At 37.9% G+C, this 21,189-nt stretch overlaps 1 protein-coding gene across 2 annotated transcripts in view; it reads right to left on the reverse strand.

Moving 5' to 3' along the window:
* Nucleotides 1-11,928, reverse strand: part of ELAVL2 (ELAV like RNA binding protein 2) — a 164,637-nt gene extending 152,709 nt beyond the window's left edge. The window contains exon 1 of one of the 2 annotated variants that reach the window (XM_086685411.1): nt 11,829-11,928. In XM_086685411.1, the coding sequence (XP_086541537.1) occupies nt 11,829-11,855 (27 nt within the window). In that variant the 5' untranslated portion in view covers nt 11,856-11,928. The remainder of the gene's footprint in view (nt 1-11,828) is intronic. The other variant, XM_086685408.1, reaches the window with a different exon arrangement.
* Nucleotides 11,929-21,189: the final 9,261 nt, after the last annotated feature.

Consider the following 21,189-nt stretch of genomic DNA (forward strand, 5'->3'; position numbering starts at 1 on the left):
AGTCTGAACATTCTCATTTAATTTTGCTGTTGAAAAACATTCTAATATTATGACCAAGAATCAACAAACAGTATTATTTAATTTTAAAGAAATATAGTGACCAAACTCATAGTCTTGGTAGAACTGGAAAAGAAGATACTAAGACATAATACCAAATTAAGATAAATTTATTTTTTAATGTGAATTCTTTAAAGTGGCTCTGCTACTGTCTTCCAAGCTCTATAAGTTGTGAACAATATATTAACTTTTAGATATGAATTATGACCATTTTGAGAAAACGTTACTTGTCATAAACAGAGGGCATAAAGCACCGCTGCCCTCGATCATGCACTCATTTGACTCATGGCGCAGTCTTGAATAATTTTAAACCAAACATGACTGCGGCAATCAATTTTCGTCCAATTTATTGGGCATGAGTTAAAGCCAATTAAAAAACCATTTTTGGTGCAATTCAAGGGGAAAATGTATAAACCCATGAAAAACAGATTTCAGTCCTAGACATGAGTCATCACTATTCTAAACAATGGTGTCAGCCCCAAATCAGAAAGAACAAATCCTAAAATTGCATATTCCACACTGGAAACTGCATTTCTCAGCAATGATTTTATATAGTTTTTAATATTTTTAATAAGAAATTAACCGGGAAGGAAAAGCATGCTCTTCTAACATTGTGTCATTTCTGAATATTGTTTAGCCATGAAATTAAAAAGTAGTTTACAGCATCTCCTGAGTTTCTGAATTAAGACTTAAGGTAGAAAGTCATCTGAAATTTTCTACAAAGACAGCAAGACATTTTACCTATAAAGTATCGTTTACCTTTGACCATATCTCCTTCCACACATATATAGTAGCTCTCTTTTAAGGCCATACAATGAAATAATCCGTGTACACTCTGGATAATCTTAGGATAATCAAAGCAGCAAAACAGAAGCTTCTAGGTAGGAAATTATAGCTGTAAAATACAGCCATACATTTTTAATCTGTATATTTAAAAGGTCTTTTCAGGACTGTAGTGGTTCATAGTATTCAAGCTGACCTAGATTCTGGTTCTGCCTCTCTCCTATCTTTTTCTTTATTTACTTATTTATTTTTATGTTTATTTATTTTTGAGAGAGAGAGAGAGAGACAGACAGAATGTGAGCTAGGGAGGGGCAGAGAGAGAGAGAGAGGGAGACACAGAATCCAAAGCAGGCTCCAGGCTGTGAGCTGTCAGCACAGAGCCCAATGCGGGGATGGAACCCACGAGCCACGAGATCATGACCTGAGCTGAATTTGGGCACTTAACTGACAGAGCCATCCAGGCACCCCTCCCAAAACCTTGGGATATGATGTGAAGCACGTTGGTTGACCTCTCAAAGCCTCAGATTTCTCATTGGTAAAATGAGTACCATAAGAATAATAGCCACCCTTTATGGTTATTGCGAGCCCTAAGTGAAAAATTATTTGCCAAGGGCTTAGGAGAATGCCTGGCACAGAATGAATCTTCAGTGAATGTTAGAATTGGTAAGAGGAAAGCCTGGTGGTTCTCACACATAGCTATGGATCAATGCCTCGACCTCCCTGGGAGGTTTTTTTCTTTTAAAGTACAGATGCCTGGTCTACATCCCAGGAGATGTTGCTCAGTAATTTTGAAGTGAAGTCTAAGCATATGTGTTTATACAGCCCTCCATGGATGTTTATGACAAACCACTGATTTAAATAAAAAAACAGTACAACTTCTTCAGTTGCTCAGTTAACTTGGAGTTAAAGTCTGGCTTGAACTATTTTGGTGCAGCGCGCTGTTGAGCAGAGTAATTAGAATAATTGCCAAATTTGTACTTTGTGTTATGCTGAAAGGGATGTGACCAGGAGACTTTTAAAACATTTGATTTACATTCAGGGCACCTGGGTGGCTCAGGTAGGTTAAGCATTCTACTTCAGCTCAGGTCATGATCTCAGGGCAGATGAGTTTGAGCCCCGCCTTGGGCTCTGTTCTGACAGCTCAGAGCCTGGAGCCTACCTTGGATTGTGTCTCCATCGTTCTGCCCCTCCCCTGCACACTCCTCCCTCAAAAATAAATTAACATTAAAAAAATTAAAAAGTAAAAGATTTGACTTACATTCATATGACTGTGAGATCACAGAGTAAACATGATTTTTCACAATTTCCTGTCACACTGAAGAAGAGACATGTAAGATGACCCTGGGAAATTGCATTGGCATGGATATATTTTAGTGTTTACTATATAAGTTTTTTATTTTTTATTTTAAAGTGAGAGAGTGTGAGCGCAAGCAGGGGAGAGGGGTGGAGAGAGAGAGAGAGAGACAGAGAGAGAAAGAGAGAGAGAGAAAGAGAGAGAGAGAAAGAGAGAGAGAGAGAGAGAGAGAGAGAGAATCTTAAGCAGGCTCCATGTTTGCCATGGAGCCTGCTGTGTAACTGGATCCCATGACCCTGGCATCATAACCTGAGCCTAAATCAAAAGTCTGATGCTCAACCAATTGAGCCACCCAGGTGCCCCTATAGCTTGTAGCTTTTATGTCTATTTAATAAATATAGGGAGATAAGATAATTTTTTCAGTTACATTTTCCTATTGAGTTACTTCATTTCTAACTGCCCTATTTCAAAATAAGCAGGCTCCTCAGTGATAGAGATCAAGGAGCACCAACATGGTTAAGAAAAGCATAATTCACCATAATTGTTTATTCACCATAATTGTTTGACAAAAATGCAGATATTTTCCTTGGGAGTAACTTTTCAATAGTAACTGAAAAAAAAAGGACTCTCCTTAATATCTTCCCATTGGTGAAGATTAATTCATTAGATTAACAACCTGTCACATTGGAAGGGAAAGAGGTATTATCCTACTAGACCTTGGGTTGTAACAACATGAGGAAAGGGTTGGCACAGCCCTAGGGGAACAGAAGGTGGCCATGTCCTAGAGGTATCAAGAGAAGGTGAAGGAGACATGAGAAAGACAATCACACAGGTTTTCACCATTTTCTGCCTAGAGCAGCTCTAAGTGCAGCTGGTATATTCTCAGACTTGTGGCTTTTACAGGCCTTGTTGGTAGGAAATCAGAGTTATTTATATGTTGGTATAACTCTACACAGGAATCCAAGAAAATTCTAATACTGTCACCCTAAAAGATTTTTTTTTTATTTAGAGAGTTTTTAGAGAGCATGCCATTGATATACAATCTCACTGGATCTAAGAATGAAAATTGCATAGATTGGGAAAAAAACTCCTTGTCTGGGAACATTTTTATTCTGACCCCTGGAGTTTAGAAAGGACTAGAGTTTAGAAATTGCCTGAAACTTGCTGAACTATTATGGAACATGAAAATGAAAATCTGTATAAATAAATAAATAAATAAATAAATAAATAAATCCTCCCATTTTCTTTGTTTATGAATATAATGTTTTATCCAAGTCTAGCCTTAGACAGTTGGTCTCTAAAACATGGCTCGTTGAATTTTAGAGGAGAGAACCCTTTCAGAATTTTTCATTTAACCAGCAGAGAATTGCTTTCTCACAGCTGGAAGCTTCAACAGCTGTTGATTCGGGGTACTTTCCTATTCTTCCAGGTGACAGTTCAAGGACCCTCACTGCCATCATGGCAGCCAGCAATGTATGTGGTCAGGAACATGTTCCACTACAACCCAATTCCAAAGCCACCTCTCCATACACCCCCAAGGACCAGGGCACAGATAACTCAGAGCCCCTGTGTTACCTGAATGGGAAAGATTTCTCTGTTGAGGAAAATCAACCTTTATAAGAATCTACTTTCTGACCCATGGTCAGATCACAAGGCTTATTTATATGACCATAAGGATTCTTTGAAGGATTTGATATTTGGAACCTATCAATATTCCTTCCCCCACTTTTTTTTTTTTTTTTACACGTTGTGTCGGAAATGTCTCTTTCATTTAGGATGCATTTGAGTCTTAGTGGAAAGCTACATAGCTAAGTTCATTTTTAACTTTTCAGGAAGAACAAGCAAAAAGAGTATTTCAGCATAGCTGCCATTGCAGTACTATTTATTGTATCCACTAGAGGACTCCTTTCAGAATGGCTCAAAATATCTCCCCTCTCATTCTCTGTGGCCTCTGGCATTTGATGCTCAACTAACTCTTGAGTTGGGCCACTGGCTACATATCAGTGTTAGAATGAAAACATTCCCCCTACTTTACACCTCCTGCTAGTTCAATAAAGTGATGTTTAAATAACTGAACTGGCTTCAATGAACTGTATTTGCCATTTTTTCCTGCTTCTTAGCTAGATAAAATGGAGATAATTATGAAGTGGATGAGCAGGTTTAATGAAAGCCAGTTTCTTTTGGTATACTCCTGAAGCAGCAATCATCATCTGTTTGGCTTTTGAAGAGCAACAATTATAATCACTTAAACCCCCAAGGGGAACAAAAATAGAATTTACATTAGCATATAAAATATACAGCTGGATTGGGCAAGCCTATAAAATTCTGGGGAAATCATTCTAATCTGAATGCTATTCAAACTCACAAGTAAAATGAGTTCAAGAGTATTTTACATGCTTCCTTCCTATAAAATAATACATATAACAATATTGAGAGGATTTTCCTAAAAATGAACACAAGGAAATAAAAAATTGTTGCCAGGAGAGAATCCCAGGGAGAATGGGATAAACTGCATTGTCAAGATATCAGAAAGCAAAATGCATAACGCTGTTCACATGAAGTCCTAATCTGAAGTGCAGATTTTTCATGCAGTTGGGAGTTTAAGAAAAATAGGGTGGTTTTAGTCTGATCAATGATGAAACTTAATCATAAGTAAAGAAAATTTCAGATTAATAGTACTTCCCTCCTCTGTTGTAAATGTGAAAGCCACACAAAGAAAAGTGAAATCACTTAAGTTGATACCCTATTGTTATAAAGCAGAACTCTTTTCTTTCTACGATAAAACATTTTCATATCATTGCCTCTCAAATAACCTCTTTCTTACACCTCCCTTTCTAATTCTAGCCCAGATCACAGGCAGATTACAGGCAATCTCCCTCACCATTTATGGTATTTAATTACTTTTGCTTTTATGTGCCTTTCACGGTTTGCAATATACTTCTTTTTTTTTTTTTTTTTCCATTTGGTAGAACATGGAAGAATAAAAATGGAGCCTGTGCTTTATCCATTATGCTACTAGCAACAAAACACTAACATAATCAATATATTAAAGGCTTGCCTGGCTATGCACATTTGTCAAAGGCAGTGTATCTGAGAAATTACACTAATGAATCTTAAAAAATTCAGCATCCTACACAGAAAACTTGCTCTCCCTCATCTTAAGTACATATCCAAATGTAGAAACTAGAATAATATATACTGCACCTTTATATTATTTGAAGATCCACACTTACATTTTTTAATGAAAAAAAAAAAAGTCAGTGTGCGAAACTTCACCTCCACTGAGAAGCACTTCCTGAATACCCTCACGAAAGCCAAGGGCAGGCAAATTGGTGATAGCTCCCTCTGTGCTCCTAAAAGCACTTTGTACATACCTCGGATAGCAATGATCTCACTCCATTATAACCATTTGTTGACATGTCTGTCTCCTACACTGACTGCAATGCTTGATAGCAAAGCCATCTTTCCCAGTGGGGTGTTTCCTGGCTCTAAAACACTGTGCCTAAAACCTAGTAAGCATACTGTAGTGTTTGTGAAGTAACATATACCGCTAATTTGTCTTCTAAGACACACTAAAATGTTATGTTATCTATGATAACTAACCATATTAAACACCACCTCTACCACAATATCAAATTTAATTTGATAAATTTAGCACGGAGAAATTCGAAATTCCAAAGTCTAGATTTCTATTGCGATCTTCACTCTCATAATCCTTAACAAAGGATGGTAGTGATTTTTTAGATTTATTAAATATTTAAAATGTGTCCCATGGTGAATGATTTTGATTGGAAACACCCAAAAAGCTGAGTTCTCAGTTCTTAACGGTAATGACCTCGGGTTGCATTAACTTTATATTTCTATTTCAAAAAAAAACCAAAAAACCCATTAACACTGTCTTCTCAACCTCTATCAATGTCTGTCAGGTGTGGTGGTATCTGGCTTGTATTATTTTTCCCTATCCTGTAAACCCTTCATGCTCCGAAAGGCTTTGAAAATCTCTAATGTGCAACTTTCATTTGAACACAAAATGTAATAATTTCAGATTTAAAAGAACCTAAAGGGATTATTGAGGTGCAAAGCTTGAAGGATTCCAGAACCTATGCAGGAACTATCTTAAGGTCCCTAGATTCTTTTCCTAATTTAAACATAGTCCATACTTCCTAATTTTTCAAGTGGAAATACCATTTATGCAGTTATAGGGAAGCAACAGTGGAGACTCCGCAGACCTATCCTAAAATACTCTTAGATTTTTAGTTAATAATAAATATAGCTAATGTTCTCAACATTTGATACAGTTCAGTTTTGGGGCATTAATTACCCCTTAAGTTTAAAACTGAAAAGCTACTTTAATAAGTTTTCTCTTACACTTCATACTAACAAAACCATAACTTTTTGTATACGTATATTTACACTTATTTATTATCTGTATATATAGACCCGTGCACTTTGATGAATTTGAGAAAAAAGAAAATTGTCTTCTTATAGTTCTATTATTTTAGTATATAATAATGTAATGTAAACTTTCAAATCAAGGATAAAATAGAGAGTTATACAACTATTTTATGAACTATAATAAAAACTGAGAATGAATTTTATTTAAAATGAGGCAAGTAACCAGAATTAGTTTCTGGGGGGTGAAAATCCAAGGGTTTGTCAAGGTTTGTTCTCCAAGGTCAAAGTGAAGTCAAGCTGAGTTAGATGTGAACAACGACTAGAATATCGTGGGATAGAAACACTCAAGCCCCACAGTTTTCTTGATTCTAACATGGTTCATAAAGGTTGAAAATTATCAGACTTTTAAAAAAGCTACTGGAATTCTCATAGAAAGTGGGTTTAAACACATAGTTTAGAACTATGGAGCACCTGGCTGGCTCAGTCAGTAGGGTGTGTGACTCTTCATCTTAGGGTTGTGAGTTTGAGCCATGTTGGGTGTGGAGATTACTTAAAGATAAAAATCTTTAAAAAAATAAAAATAGGGGTGCCTGGGTGGCTCAGTCAGTTAAGCACCCGACTTCGGCTCAGGTCATGATCTTGTGGTTCATGAGTTTGAGCCCCGCGTCAGGCTCTGTGCTGACAGCTCAGAGCCTGGAGCCTGCTTGGATTCTGTGTCTCCCTCTCTCTCTGGCCCTTCCCCTCTCAAGCTCTGTCTCTGTCTCTGTCTCTCTCTCTCAAAAATAAATAAACATAAAAAAAATAATAATAAAAAATAAATATGATAGGTCCAGATGATTTCTTTTTATAAAAAGTGACCCAAGGGGTGCCTGGATGGCTTAGTCAGTTAAGTGTCTGACTTCAGCTCAGGTCATGATCTCATGATCTGTGAGTCAAGCCCCACATCGGGCTCTGTGCTGACAGCTCAGAGCCTGGAGCCTGCTTTGGATTCTGTGTCTCCCTCTCTCTCTCTCCCCCTCCCCTGCTCATGCTCTGTCTCCCTCTGTCTCAAAAATAAATAAACATTAAAAAAATTAAAAAAAAAAAGTGACACAAAACAGATTAATCAAATTTTAAAAGTTCTTCACTTGACAAGAGTATAGATTCAAATGCTCTTTTGACATGTGAGGTCTGTGCATTTTAAAGAAGCTAATTAAAAACAAACAAAAAAAGGTTTACACAAACAACTTAGGAGCCCATTTACTGCATCACATGCAGACAGTTATTCTGAGTGCTTTCATTTCTTCTCAGGTGAAAGTGAAAAATTGAGTAGTTTTCTGCTGAATGTAAATGATGTCCTTAAACATTTCTTCACTGGTACTCAAGGGGACTTGAATGGATTATCTCCATAAAATCTTAACATCTCCATTTGTACAGATTCAAGGTCATAAATAAGCAAACTGGAGCAGATACAATATCTATGTCCCAATCTTTCAGGTTCAAAAAATTTATAAATTAAAAAAGCACAATCCAAGTGTTTTCAAGGGAAATAGTTTATTTTCTAATATTTGAGAGTCTACCATCTTTCATATTTTTTCATATAAAAAAAGTCTATCATCTTTCATATCTATCATATGATAGGATCTCATTTGAAAATTCTCTTTTCTATCTCACTTTCTATCTTTATGTCTCTTTAGTTAATTAAATGAAGGCAGTTTAAAAATTCACAAAATTACAGAAGTTAATTGATTATAGGTATAAAGGGAAACTAACTTAAAAAACACGTATTATGTCAAAAAAAAGACTTCAAATGATTTGCCACCTATCAAATCACATAACATTTCATTACTTAGGCAAATGCTATTATAATCAAAATTTTTAAGTCTTTAAAATGAAAAAGAGCACTTAAGTTGGTAAAATGGAAAAAAAAAAGTCACTCTGCTTATTTTAAGTCCCCATTTAAGGAAAACTGGGTTTGCAGTTAGGTCTTCTTTTTAGTAAGTGGGCTTTGTTGGTACTTATTTGAAAATACTTTTGTCACTATAATTGATTTAATCTTCCTCTCCTTCTGTTTGTTTTTGGGGTGGGATGGAGAATGCAATAAATTCTTCATAATTATTGTCCCAAGAGAGAAACAACCAGCCAAATTAGCTTAATGTAACCAAACCCAACTTGAGAAAATAATTAGGAAAGTTTCGGTAAGATTTATTTCTTCAAAACTGTTTTATCAAAGAAAGTGCCAAGATTAACAGCTAATCATTCCTATCCTCGGAATTCGTGGAGATTATGTGGGTTTTCTGTAAAGTGTCTCTTTAAATTTAGAAAATGATCTCACATTTTCTATGATTTGATTTTCATTTTGTTTGATTTTGGACCCAAGTTTAGATAGATGTTGATTCAAATGCTCATTAAACTGTCTGACCTTCCTCTCCTTAGTTGCTAGGCATAATAAAACCTAACACCTACAGTGTTTTGAAGATTAACTGAGATAATATATGTAAAGCACTCATGTAGATGAGTGGATTCATGCCTGGATCATGGCAAGTAGACAACAAATGTTAACTATTTAAGGGAACTTCTTCACTGTTTTAGATTGTGTGCTTGATAAAAGATACACATGAAGTTTAATACTAATTAGAAGTAACAAATGAAGGCTATTTTTGAATTTTTAAAATCATAACATCACTTCAGCTATTCCTCTTTTGCTTGTTTGCTTTGCAAGCACATTTCATGTCCTAGACAGGGTACGCAAAATGCACAACAGAATGCTAGGTGACCCTGGCTACCACCCACCTACACTCCCTACGTCTATGTCATCTATTTTGGTCCTTTATTTATGATACCTATTTACATAAAGTGAGTCGATGTTATGGGAAGCAATGAATATTTCTATGAGACTACTGCTTAGTTGAAAACACTTAGAATTTGGTTCTTATGATGTTTTTCTTATAAGCCTTCTGTTTTTTGTGAAATTTACTCTAATGGACTGAGATTTAGGGAAAATATAAGAACACGGCCACTGCATTTCTAATGTGCAAATGCCATATAATTAGAACACTGAGGAAAGAAATGATATTACATTCTGATATAAAGAATTCTTCATATTGAGAATATTTAGCAAATCTAAAATTGCCACAGAATTGTGGTATTAATGAGGGAAAGTGCCAGGAAAGGTGGCATTAAATAATCTAAGTGTGCTTATAAGATATTAAACTATAGGCACTAGTATTATCATTTAGACAACTTTCAATTACCCAGCTTATTTTAAATAATAATTTCTATGAATATCTTCAAGTGAAACATTATTTTCAGTGTGGAGATAGAAAGTGATAGTAAAGTTGAGGGCTTATATGAGATTATGACTATTGTAAAATAATTCTGACTAGAAGTGTTTTTCCCAAAGTGTTAAAGTAACCTAATTTTGCATATATACAGGCCATAAATTTACTTGCAAATATTTGTACAGTAGTAGTAGTAAATGCTTACTTTGTTTATATTCTTCACATAAATACAGTTTAAGATGTTTATTAGAAAAAACAAGCAGTACTAGTATAGATCAAGATTAATCACAAAATTAAATAGGTATGATTATTGAGTAGCATGGTCCAAAACAAATTATAGAGTTAAACATATTGTTGATTATCTGTAGTCCAAGAATATCAGTGCAAAAGAAAAGCAAACTTCCCAACTGAAACTCTTGCTACTACAAACATATAAAATACTAGATTCTAATTTAAACTCCTCTATGATTTTTTTTTCAAAGTTTCACCAAATTGATTCTGCTTGTATCAACAGATTAGTAGTTTAGTTAGCCATTTGGTGTTTAAAATCTCTAACAGAAAACTGTTTTAAACATGGAGATTGCAAATAGCAAGACTAAAAGCAACAGTGGTGATCCAGATGCATAAGTTGTCACTTTCCTTCGATAGTTACTGGCAAATTACATCAACTTCATGCAGAAGAGACAAAAAATAAGTCAGTTGTTAAAAAAAGTTATTAAACTATATGCCCAATGAAATTCAATAATTTTGTTGCAATATGGAATCAGTTTAAAAAGTTATTTCCTGTTTTTCTATGATCAGAGGAAGTTTATAATAACTTAAAAATATTTTAGAATAGATCTTGAAAAATGTAAGCATTTGCAATTATATCTGCAAACATACAAATGATAATTAAGAATGATTTCAACAAAACATGAATACAATTACTCTCACGGGGCATTTTTGTTGCCATCCCATCCTTCAAATGAGAAAGCTTAAAGAAGGCCTGCCTCATCAGAGAATGTGTGGGTCCATTCCAAAATAGGGCATCCTAGTCATCTCCATGACAACAGCCCTTGACAAATTAAAAGGCAACCAGATTCACAAACAGAAAAAGTTAAGAGTACTGAGCACTGTTAGTGTTTGTTTGTTTGTTTGTTTAAGTCAGAGCTGGTCAAACAATTTAGAATTTTCCAGGAGAAAGGTTGAGCCCTTTACCAAACTCAAACTGGTTAAGTATACCACAAATATTAAGTTGGATAGCTAGTCTCAGAAAGTGAACGAGATAAGGGGGCAAAACTCAGAAATCCTTCTCTAGAATACACCTCCTATTTTAAAAACAGGAAAAAGGTTTTAGGAGAGGAGGTTGGGGAAGGACCCTTCAACAAATCTGTACTCTTTAGTGCAAAAGGAGAGAGGGCAAGGAGAAGAGACAGGAGAAATGAGAGGTGGAGTGGTAAGCAATTCCTTTCTCCAGCTCAAACCTCTTTTTAAGACGTTACCAAATGCATTATTTTATTATCCGTTAGTGTTTAGAATTATCTAAGAATGATGGCTTCTCAAGTTGCTACCTGAGAAGGTATGAAGATGACAACAGGAGGTCTAACAGTGCAGGTGAGGGCACGAAGATAGTTGTAGTGACTCAGGGTGACCCCCCCATTGTTCCTTTTCTCCCTTTTAAGGATTTGGATCAGGAATGACCCCGCTACTCTACTCGGCTGAGTTCAGGAAGTCAGAGCTGCAGGGTTCTTTTAAAAACCAGACAATAACCCAGGTCCCTTTTCCTTCCTCCCCAGCACCTCAACCCTGCAGACTGCCAACTCTCACCCACTTTAAATGCATCAAGCCCAAAACCATCCCAAGAGTATCAACCAGATAAATGCAGAACATGTCTATTGACCATAGTTAGAAAAAAAAACAAAATTAGAACTACTGTTTTTTGTTTCACCACCCCCTCTTCCCAGCCCCCAGCCCTTTGTGTGTGAGGATTCCCCTTCAAACCACCCACAGACCGAGCATACAAGAAGAAATGGTAATTTTTGGTTTAAAAGTTCACTTACCACGGCAACCTCATATTGCTTTGTCATGCTTTTTGCACTTAATTTTTCAAAACTGCTTGTGCAGGGCGCAGAACTGGGAAGGCAGGACTAAAGTATCTCTAGTAATCACAACAAAAAGGAAAGAACATTCGCCAATCAGAATTACATTTAAATGCACAAATCTCAGAGCAAGACGCGCGGTTCACACCACACGAGGGAGAGGGTGGGGGTGGAAAAAGCCAAGCTAACAAAACAAAAGGTAAAAGGGAGAGTTGAGTGGTTGGAGGGCAAATTGATCCAAGCCGTCTTTGGACTGAGGACTGGCTTAAAACCACCACCACCATCACCCCCGGCTCCCAGCACCCCAGCGATTACCCGAGTGACTGCACTTGCCTCCAGCCAGCTCAACTGCAGGACAGGAATGCCCCATCTAAGTTCACTAGCCCTGTCACAGTCTTCCACTGCCTGATGGGTTCGTTCAGGAAAACACTTCCAGAGGCATCCATCCACTTGAGGTCTGGGCTTGGCTGCTGCTGCGGGGCTGCTGCGAGCAGCTGCTAGGATCCTTGCCGTCGCGTTCCTGCCTGATTCGCGCTGCACAATAGTCCCGGCTGGGTGCACCTCATTAAGCCAGCCCGAGAGCCCCAGGAGCAGGGCAAGCAGTGTGACAGCGCTGCCCCTTTGTAATGACTGTGTGATGGATGCAACCGAAGGGTGGGGTCTGGGTGGGTCAAAACTGTTAATGACAGTATGTATCATTCTGTCTGTCCTCCAAGAGAAGGAAGCCCCCTGCCCTCCCCCTATCCTAGGTCGGTTCTCTCTCTCTCTCTCTCTCTCTCTCTCTCTCTCTCTCTCTCTCACACACACACACACACACACACACACTTTTCTCTCTCCCCTCCTCCCTATGACATTATCTGCAGTTAGCGTTCAAAAAAAGTATGAAAACCATCGGACCATCGGGTCATTTTTTTGTTTGTTAAATCTCAGTAGATCATGGAGACCAATTTTATCCAAACACTTAAAGAACCAGAAGATCCTAAAATCAAAAATACAGGCGAAGAGGGGCGAGAAGAGCAGGCTGCGTGGGTGCGGAAGCGAGCAGGATATTAACTGGTGGATAGTTTGCAACTGTGCGTCAATTTCGCACCACCAACTCCGCGCGGCTCCGCGCGGCGCGGGACAGCGTTTCCCCGCCGACCGCGTTGCTCTCTGGGCCAGGGACCGTCTAGGGGGCGAACTGCAGGGCGAAGAGAGGGGAATAAAACCAATCCGAGGGGCCCGGGCTCGGGAGGTGACTGCTGGAGGGGCCCTGCACTCTGAAACCCTCCCCCCCCCCACCGCAGCCAGGCAGGGAGGAACCCAGCACCCATACCGAAAGCCCAGGCGGCCGGGGAGGAGCTGCCAGGGTGCCGGAGTTTCGGGGTCGGAGGCCGTCGAACGAGGGGTTCTGCCCCCGGCAGGTGGGTATCCATAGGGCCAAAGCCCCCGTTCCGCTTCCCCCCGTTCGGGGCCCCTCCTGTGCCGGGGAGCAGCACCCCAACCCCTTGCAGGTGCTCAGCGAAGTCATAAGCTCCGAGACTCGACCCCCTACTTCTTCCTCTCGACTGCCAACGGTCCTGATTACCCTTCCCGCCTCATTCCTTTCTCTGTCTCGCCCCCGCTGTCCCTGGAAGGCAGAAAGCACTAAAAACGCCTCTCCTTTCGCCCCCCTTTGTGGGGTCTTACTTGGGTCTTTGCTTCTCTGCCTCCTCCTTGCCTGTTGAAAATATCCACAGACACCCCCTTTTTTTTTTCCTTTTCAATTTTGTTAATGGTCATAAGAATCCAGTTCATGGGGCACTGACATTGCAAGTATAGTAAAGTCTTACAGGGCTTTAATTTCCCTACATGGACAAATACATTATTTTACACTTAACTTTATGTTTCCAACTTACCATGATGCTGTACAAAGCACCTGTTCCAAACAGCCTGAGTGATTTCTCCAGAACCGTGTGGGTATTTATTTGCATTTATTAGAGTGCTTGGAGCACCACTTCTCTGACACTATGTAATCCACTTCTGTATTTTCATTTTTGATGCCTTATAGCAGCTAAGAGAAAGCAATAAGAGAGAAAATAGAACATTTATGACTAATAAAACATCTCTCCTTTTTTATGTTAGCTATTTATTAATCACTTAAAATTTGTGTATATAGGTTGTGCAGCCTGTTCTAGGATGTGAGGGTTCACTGAAGAAGATTATGAGAGTCCTCAAAAAGCTTCTGATATGTGGGGAAGGTAAGAGAACCAGTCATTCTTAATTGTTTCTAATAAGAAACCACTCTTAGTAGATGGGAAGGAAAGATCTTGTCAGAAGACTTTCAGCATAGGAAAAGAAGAGTGTGGTGTTGGCTTTCCTCCTTTTCAATGAATGACTTTCAACAACTTTTTACAATTCTATGATTTGAAGGTAGTACCAGACTTAGGTTCACATATTTTCTATAATTACATAAAGGGAAAAGGTTGGGGAGGAAGGAAGACCTGTTAGAATTAGTGAGAAATCTAAATAAATTGACTTATTAATATATTGACTGACAGTAACAGTGACTTAATAAAGCATTCCTAGAAGAAATCCCTAGAGATATACGTTAATGAATAATAAGAATTCTGTATAATTAACAAAATAATTATTTCTACATAAATACCTCTTAAGAGCATGAAAACTTAAACAGTTGCACTTTGTTTTACTAATTTGTGTAATGTAAACAGTTAAAAATAGTTGTGAGTAGAGACAGCAAATGGCTTTTGTAGTAAGTTATTAATTGTAAGTATAATATTAAAAGTTCGTGTTGTTATTAAAGCTCTCCGTTCCTCAAGACCTAGATGGGCATGATAGTAAGTGCTTTTCTATGGACATAATATCCTGGTTAAGAACTACTATGACTTTTTTTTTTTAAAGAATAGCTCATTAGCTGGCTGGGTAAGTTCCCCTCTACCCTCATGAACTTTTCAACAGTTTTGAAGGCATTCTGGGAAATAGACACTTTACTAAATTCACTTTTCTCTCATCTCCCTTTCTGTTCTTCCAACCAAGAACTTCATCATTACCAGAGAAAAAATGGAAAGAATGGGAATGCTAACTAATGGAATAAAGGTGTTTTCCTTGACACTTTAAAAAGTAGACAAAAGAAATGAAAAATAAATTTGGAAATTAGGTCTTTGACTAAATGAAAATCTTAAGATGTGATAAAAACAGCTCCAGTAAGTGTATACATTAAATGTATTAACCTTGTGAAATGTAAGATTGCACCTGGGAGAAGTTAGCACAGTTGGAGATTATTAAGGCACATCAACTCAGCATTAATGAGAACTTGAGCCTGGTGTGGAACACAGTTGTACCAAATTGGCAAGAGTCATACACCTAAATGTAAACTGAAATTTTTCTAGGAGGGAAGGATATATCAAGCCCAAAGAAAAACTATAGATATGTTTTTTGTTGTTGTTTTTTTTTTTTTTTTTTTTTTAATCATCCTGGGGCAACTGGGTGGCTCAGTCAGTTAAGTGTCTGACTTCAGCTTCAGGTCAGGGCATGATCTCACCCTTTGTGAGTTTGAGGCCTGCGTTGGGCTCTGTGCTGACCAGCTCAGAGCCTGGAGCCTGCTTTGGGTTCTGTGTCTCCCTCTCTCTCTGCCCTTCTCCCCTTGCACTCTCTCTCTCTCTCTCCTCTCTCTCAAAAATAAATAAAAGATTTAAAAAAAATAAAAAGCAATTTAAAAAAATCTACCATCTGCAAAATGCTTATCCTACCAAAATTTTCTAGCACATTCCACAATAACCTATATGACAGTATTAGTACACTCTGAAGAGTGTTTAATACCTGAAGAAGGTAGTATGTTCCATGTTCTATTTTTATTAACACGATTATAGGCTTGATTTATTTCAAGCCTTGCTCTTTTGTGGCAGGAGAAAATAGAGGACAAAACAGTTTCTTTGGCATACATCAAGGAATACATTATAATCAATAAAAGCAAACCAAGTCTGGAAAATATATAAGCTAGGTATTAAATAAGCAATTCACCATCTGTAAATCTCCCACCAGTAGGTGAATGTTGAGAGTCATGCTAAGGCTTCAGTGACTAAGGAAATATAGTGCTTAATCCCAAGCGACCTTGACTTTCTCCTTTTAGGAACTTCCCAACAAGTTTTGTGACAGGTAAGAACAAGATCACCGTGAAAGAATCCAGTATGGATTCTAAAGATTATCCTGCATGTAACCTTCTAAGAGGAGGTTCAGTCTCTCGGAAAGCATTATTCTTGTGCTTTTACGATTTCTTTGCCCATGTTAGCAGGATTTCTGGAGTCATAAAGAAATTGGTTCCAATGCTTATAAGCTGGATGACCTGGACAATTCTCTTAACCACCTTAAGCCACCCTTCTCTCTTTAGCAAAATTCAAAGGGCAAGGACCAACTCCTACTTTTGTGATGATTTAATGATACAAAGTGTGAAAACACACTGCCTGGTAAAAGCCCTATTGAAACAGATAATATAAATGGGCTCATTCAATACAAATTCTCAACTGCCTCCCTCCTTGTCTTTGATACAGAGACTGGAAATTTGAATATTTGATTTCCCAATTTTCCTTGGAACCATTAGTGGCTGTTTGAGACAGTTCTGGCATTTTTAATGTAAATACATATTTGCTGAAGGGTCATCTGGAAACACTTGTGCTTTCTTAATGAAAGAGGAATAGATACAGCTGCCACCACCTTTGGCACACTCTCCCTACCCTCTGTTTCTCACCTGGATATTGTGAACTGTCTGGAGGTAGAGCACCTATCTTGCAATTATGAAGCAGTAAGTTGAAGACCAATCCCTGAAAGATGGCGAAGAAAGAGGGGAAAACCCAGGTTCCTGATGACATGCTGGGGCTGGACTACTTATTTTTGGACTTACTGTTTTATATGGAAAAAAGCTTTATTTAAGCAATAGATAGCTGAATAGTCTGTATCTCGAAGCTTTCTTAACTGATATATTGGCTACTGTTGTGGTTTCCTGGTTCTAAATTCTGCCCAGATTATTATGACCCTGGATGACAGGTTGAATTCTAGGTAAAAGATTTCTGAGACTCCACCTATAATCAGGACACTGGTACTAGATGGGATAATCTGCCCAAATTATTGAACGAGGAGTGGGTTTGTAAGAATCATTTGAGGAAGGGTGTCACAACAACAATTCTTTTTGAAGAAGTTGCATAATTGTCCTATAGTAGGTTGAACTTAAAGTTTAGTCCAAAGTCCATGGGGGAGGGGAAGAAAAAAAAAAGGTTAGAGAGGGAGAGAGCCAAAGCCAAAGCATAAGAGACTCTTAAAAACTGAGAACAAACTGAGGGTTGATGGGGGGTGGGAGGGAGGGGAGGGTGGGTGATGGGTATTGAGGAGGGCACCTTTTGGGACGAGCACTGGGTGTTGTATGGAAACCAATTTGACAATAAATTTCATTAAAAAAAAGTTTAGTCCAAATATCTTTCCTCTTTTATATTGTTTTTCTGTGCTGTTGTTTTCAAACAAACACATAGGCATAGTCACCTGGGAACGTATCAATATTTAAATATTTAGAATATTCACCTTGGAATACTATAAACATTTAATTGATGACTCCAGTTTGCTGCCATAGCCAAAACAATTTAAATGCCCCTTTCAGGATTTATGTTCAGAATCTGAATCACAGTTTTAGGGAATACCGGTAATGTTGACATATTTTTTTCTCTAAAGATTGGATTTGATTTTGGAAAATATCCAAAAAGTTGTTCACAGTCAAATCTAGTAAAGTAAGTAAGCATTCACTTACAAACTGGAGAATACATATTTTTGTTGTTAAAAAACAGGTATGTACACAAGATAATCTGACCTAAAATGGGCCTAAAAATGTGTTGTAGCAATAATGGCATTGTTTAAATAAACATATGTCTTCCCAAGGGGACTGCTTTGGAGATCCACACGCTTGGTCACATGTGTTAGCTAAACTTGTCAATCTCCTAGCTATGCTCAGTGGTAATTTCTTGGAACAAACCAGATGTTTCCTTGTCACCTTTCCCCTTCCATTCTGTCATAAATTCCTTATTCTGAAACAGGCTCAGTGTTCAATGGTTTCAAAGCCATTTTTTGTAGTACTGTCACCTTACTCTAGTTGATTTTTTAAAGCACAAGTTGCAAGACAAAAGAGTGTCACCAATAACATAGTAAGATTACAAATCCAATAGAATTTCGTTTGGGCTCCAACCTGACTACTTACTGGTTGTGTGATTTGAGTGATTATTTAATCATTGAGGCCTATTTTTTCATCTGTAAAATGAAGATAAAAATACTACCTATCTGAGGTGTTGTGAATATTAAGTAGGATAATAAATATGGGCTTTGCATGTAATGTTTGCAATATAGCAAGTGATTAACAAGCATCACTTAGGATAATACCATGTTAGGCAAATAATGAGTTTGTGAAATACTTAAGATGTAAAGAATATTAGGCTGTTTACAGGCGATGCTACCAAGAACTGCAATTCTACTTTTAACAGTTTGGAAGGCATTCTGGAAAATATACATTTTATTAGGTTCACTCTTCTCTGATCTCCCTTTCTTCTTCCTCAACTTAGAACTACATCTATTAAGAGGGGGAAAATGTAAGGAATGGGAATGCTAACTAATGGAATAAAGGTGTTTTCCTGGACACTTTGAAGTACAGATAAAATGAAAAATGAATTTATTAGTTAATTATGAGTTAATCGTGGATAGTTAACATGGAGTAATCTGAATACTTATTTTGTTTGATGCAGTGGAAAAATGTGGTGCAGTAGAAACAAACCAGTCCTTGTTCCCATGTATGATTCTAGATAAATCTCTTAAACTACCTAAGTCTCATTTTCCTCAGTATAAATGGCTCATGCCTGGATGACTCAGCAGGTTGAGTGTCCCACTCTTGATTTTGGCTCAGGTTGTGATCCCAGGGTCCTGGCCTTGAGCCTTGCATTGGGCTCTGTGCTAAGCATGGAGCCTGCTTAAGATTCTCTCTCCCTCCCTGTCTCTCCCTCCCTCCCTTTTTCTCTCTCTCCCTCCCTCCCTTTTTCCCTCCCTTTCTCCCTCTCCCTCCCTCTCTCCCCCTTTGCCCCTCTCCGCTCACTCTCGCTCTCTCTCTAAATATATATATGTAGCTAATGCATGTCTTCCAAATAGATAAGAATCTGGTAATTCTTTCCCACTTGTTAATAAAGAATAGAACACTAGATGCATTTTCTAAGAACCAGGAAGGCACAATTAACTTGGAGTTTACAAGATCTCCAGAGGTATTTCATTACTCAGAGAACTAAGATGACACTAGAAGGTAGATGACTATTGATTTAGATCATGTGTGGTTATGACATATCAAGTAAGGTGATTAAACAAAAACTGGTGTCTGGCTGCAAGTTAGTTAACTCCTTGGTGCCCATCCTTCAACTATTCAATGAGAAGGTGGAATATGAATGTACTTTTCAGTTATTCAATTATTTGCTTAGAGTTAATTTTAACAAAATATACAGTTTTCTTACTTGACTCAGCAAGACTTTCCCCTCACAGACCTCACTGCATTTGGCATGGAGGAGGATAGAATGTAGAAAGGGTAGAGAGATACAAGGGGAGAGATGAAATAAAATCTTTCAAGAGTTTTTGACTATAGCTTACTATGTGTTAAGGTACAACCTCAAAAAGGAAATTATGTTTTTCAGGGAAAAGGGAAAAAACCAAAGTCCTCTAAAAGTAGATTTTAAAACTTTCATATTTTATGAGAAGAGAAATATGAATAATACAAGTTATGCTATGGAGGAAATAGTTTACTTAAAAATAAAATTAGGGGTGTCTGGGTAGTTCAGTTGGTTAAGTGTCCGACTTTGGCTCAGGTCATAATCTCACGGTTTGTGGGTTTGAGTTCCCCATCAGGCTGTATGCTGACAGCTCAGAGCCTGGATCCTGCCTCGAATTCTGTCTCCTTCTCTCTCTGCCGCTCCCCTGCTCACCCTCTGTCTCTCAAAAATAAACATTTAAAAAATTAAAAGTAAAATTAGGTACGTTGTATTTTATTTTTTTTTAACATAAGAGAAGACTCCACTTTATACCAGTGGTTCTCAAAGAGTGATCTGCAGACAGCATCTTCATCATCTGGGAAGTTGTTAGAAATGCAAATTATTGGGCCTTTGTAAACTTACTGAATCAGAAACTCAGGTGGACTTAGGAGTTTGTTTTAACAAGCTTTGAGAAGTGCTTTGCTCTACAGAACATGGCAGTGTTCTGATTCTGTACCTTGGCCTCAAAGAATCCTTGTACTTTTCGCTCTTGTTATCCTGGCACTGCCATAGAAACAAGTACAAAGTAGCCTATAAAACATGAGAGATCACATGGAGGAGAGCCCAGGTGTCCTAGGTGAGGCCATCCACACCAGCCTGCAGTCATTAACAACTTATTAACATGAGAGAGCCCGACCAAGATCAAGAGAGCCTTCTACAGCACTCGCCTCTGATGCCTGAGTATAATGCAGTCAAGAGTAGAAAAACTGACCAGCCAACCTGTAGGCCCATGAGCAATAGGAAATGCTTACTGTTTTAAGCCACTGAGTTTTTAGGGGCTTTGTTATGTAGCGCTATGTGAAATGATACATCCTACCCATTGTGTAGAATACTTTCCCAGTTCTTCCTTAAGAACTTTAACCCCGATAGTATTTTAATGACGTCATCATGTTATTTGTGAGGTGATATTTGCTTTATAAAGATCATTTTAAAGATTGCCAAGTAATTTTTATATACCATTGCTGTATATACCATTGCTAATTCCTACAATAACCCTGGCAATTGGGTGTCGTTATTAATCCCATTTTACAAATGAAGAAATTGAGAATAATACAGATTGAATAATTCACTCAATGCCACACAGTAAGTGGTGAAGTTGACGTTGGAACTCATGTCTTTTTAGCACCAAAGACCCTATCTTTCCACTCTGGCACACTGTAGGAACTGGAAGGATTACAAATACCTTCCAGCCCAAACCTCTTACTTTGCAAGGTAAAGAAACTAAAGAAGTGCAATGACTTGGCTAAAGTGATTCATAGTATAAACCTCTCAATCTTTATGATGCCAAATACTCACCCCTGATTGCAAAAATGGAGACCCTAGGCCACCGCAGGGTTGTTTCTAACCGGCAGAGGAATCTGTTTTAAATGAGCATAATAGGTGATTCTGCTGTAGGTGGGCTGTGCATTGTTTGAGAAAGGCTGAGTCAAATTAGTCGTGGAGCCAGGACATAAATCCTGGTGTGGTTCACAGTGTGGTCAGCTTTAAACTACACCAGTGATTTTCAACAGAGTAGAGAGAAGGATTAT

Source organism: Puma concolor, chromosome D4 (assembly GCF_028749965.1).
Source record: "Puma concolor isolate L17-30 chromosome D4, mPumCon1.1.hap2, whole genome shotgun sequence".
NCBI lineage: Eukaryota > Metazoa > Chordata > Mammalia > Carnivora > Felidae > Puma > Puma concolor.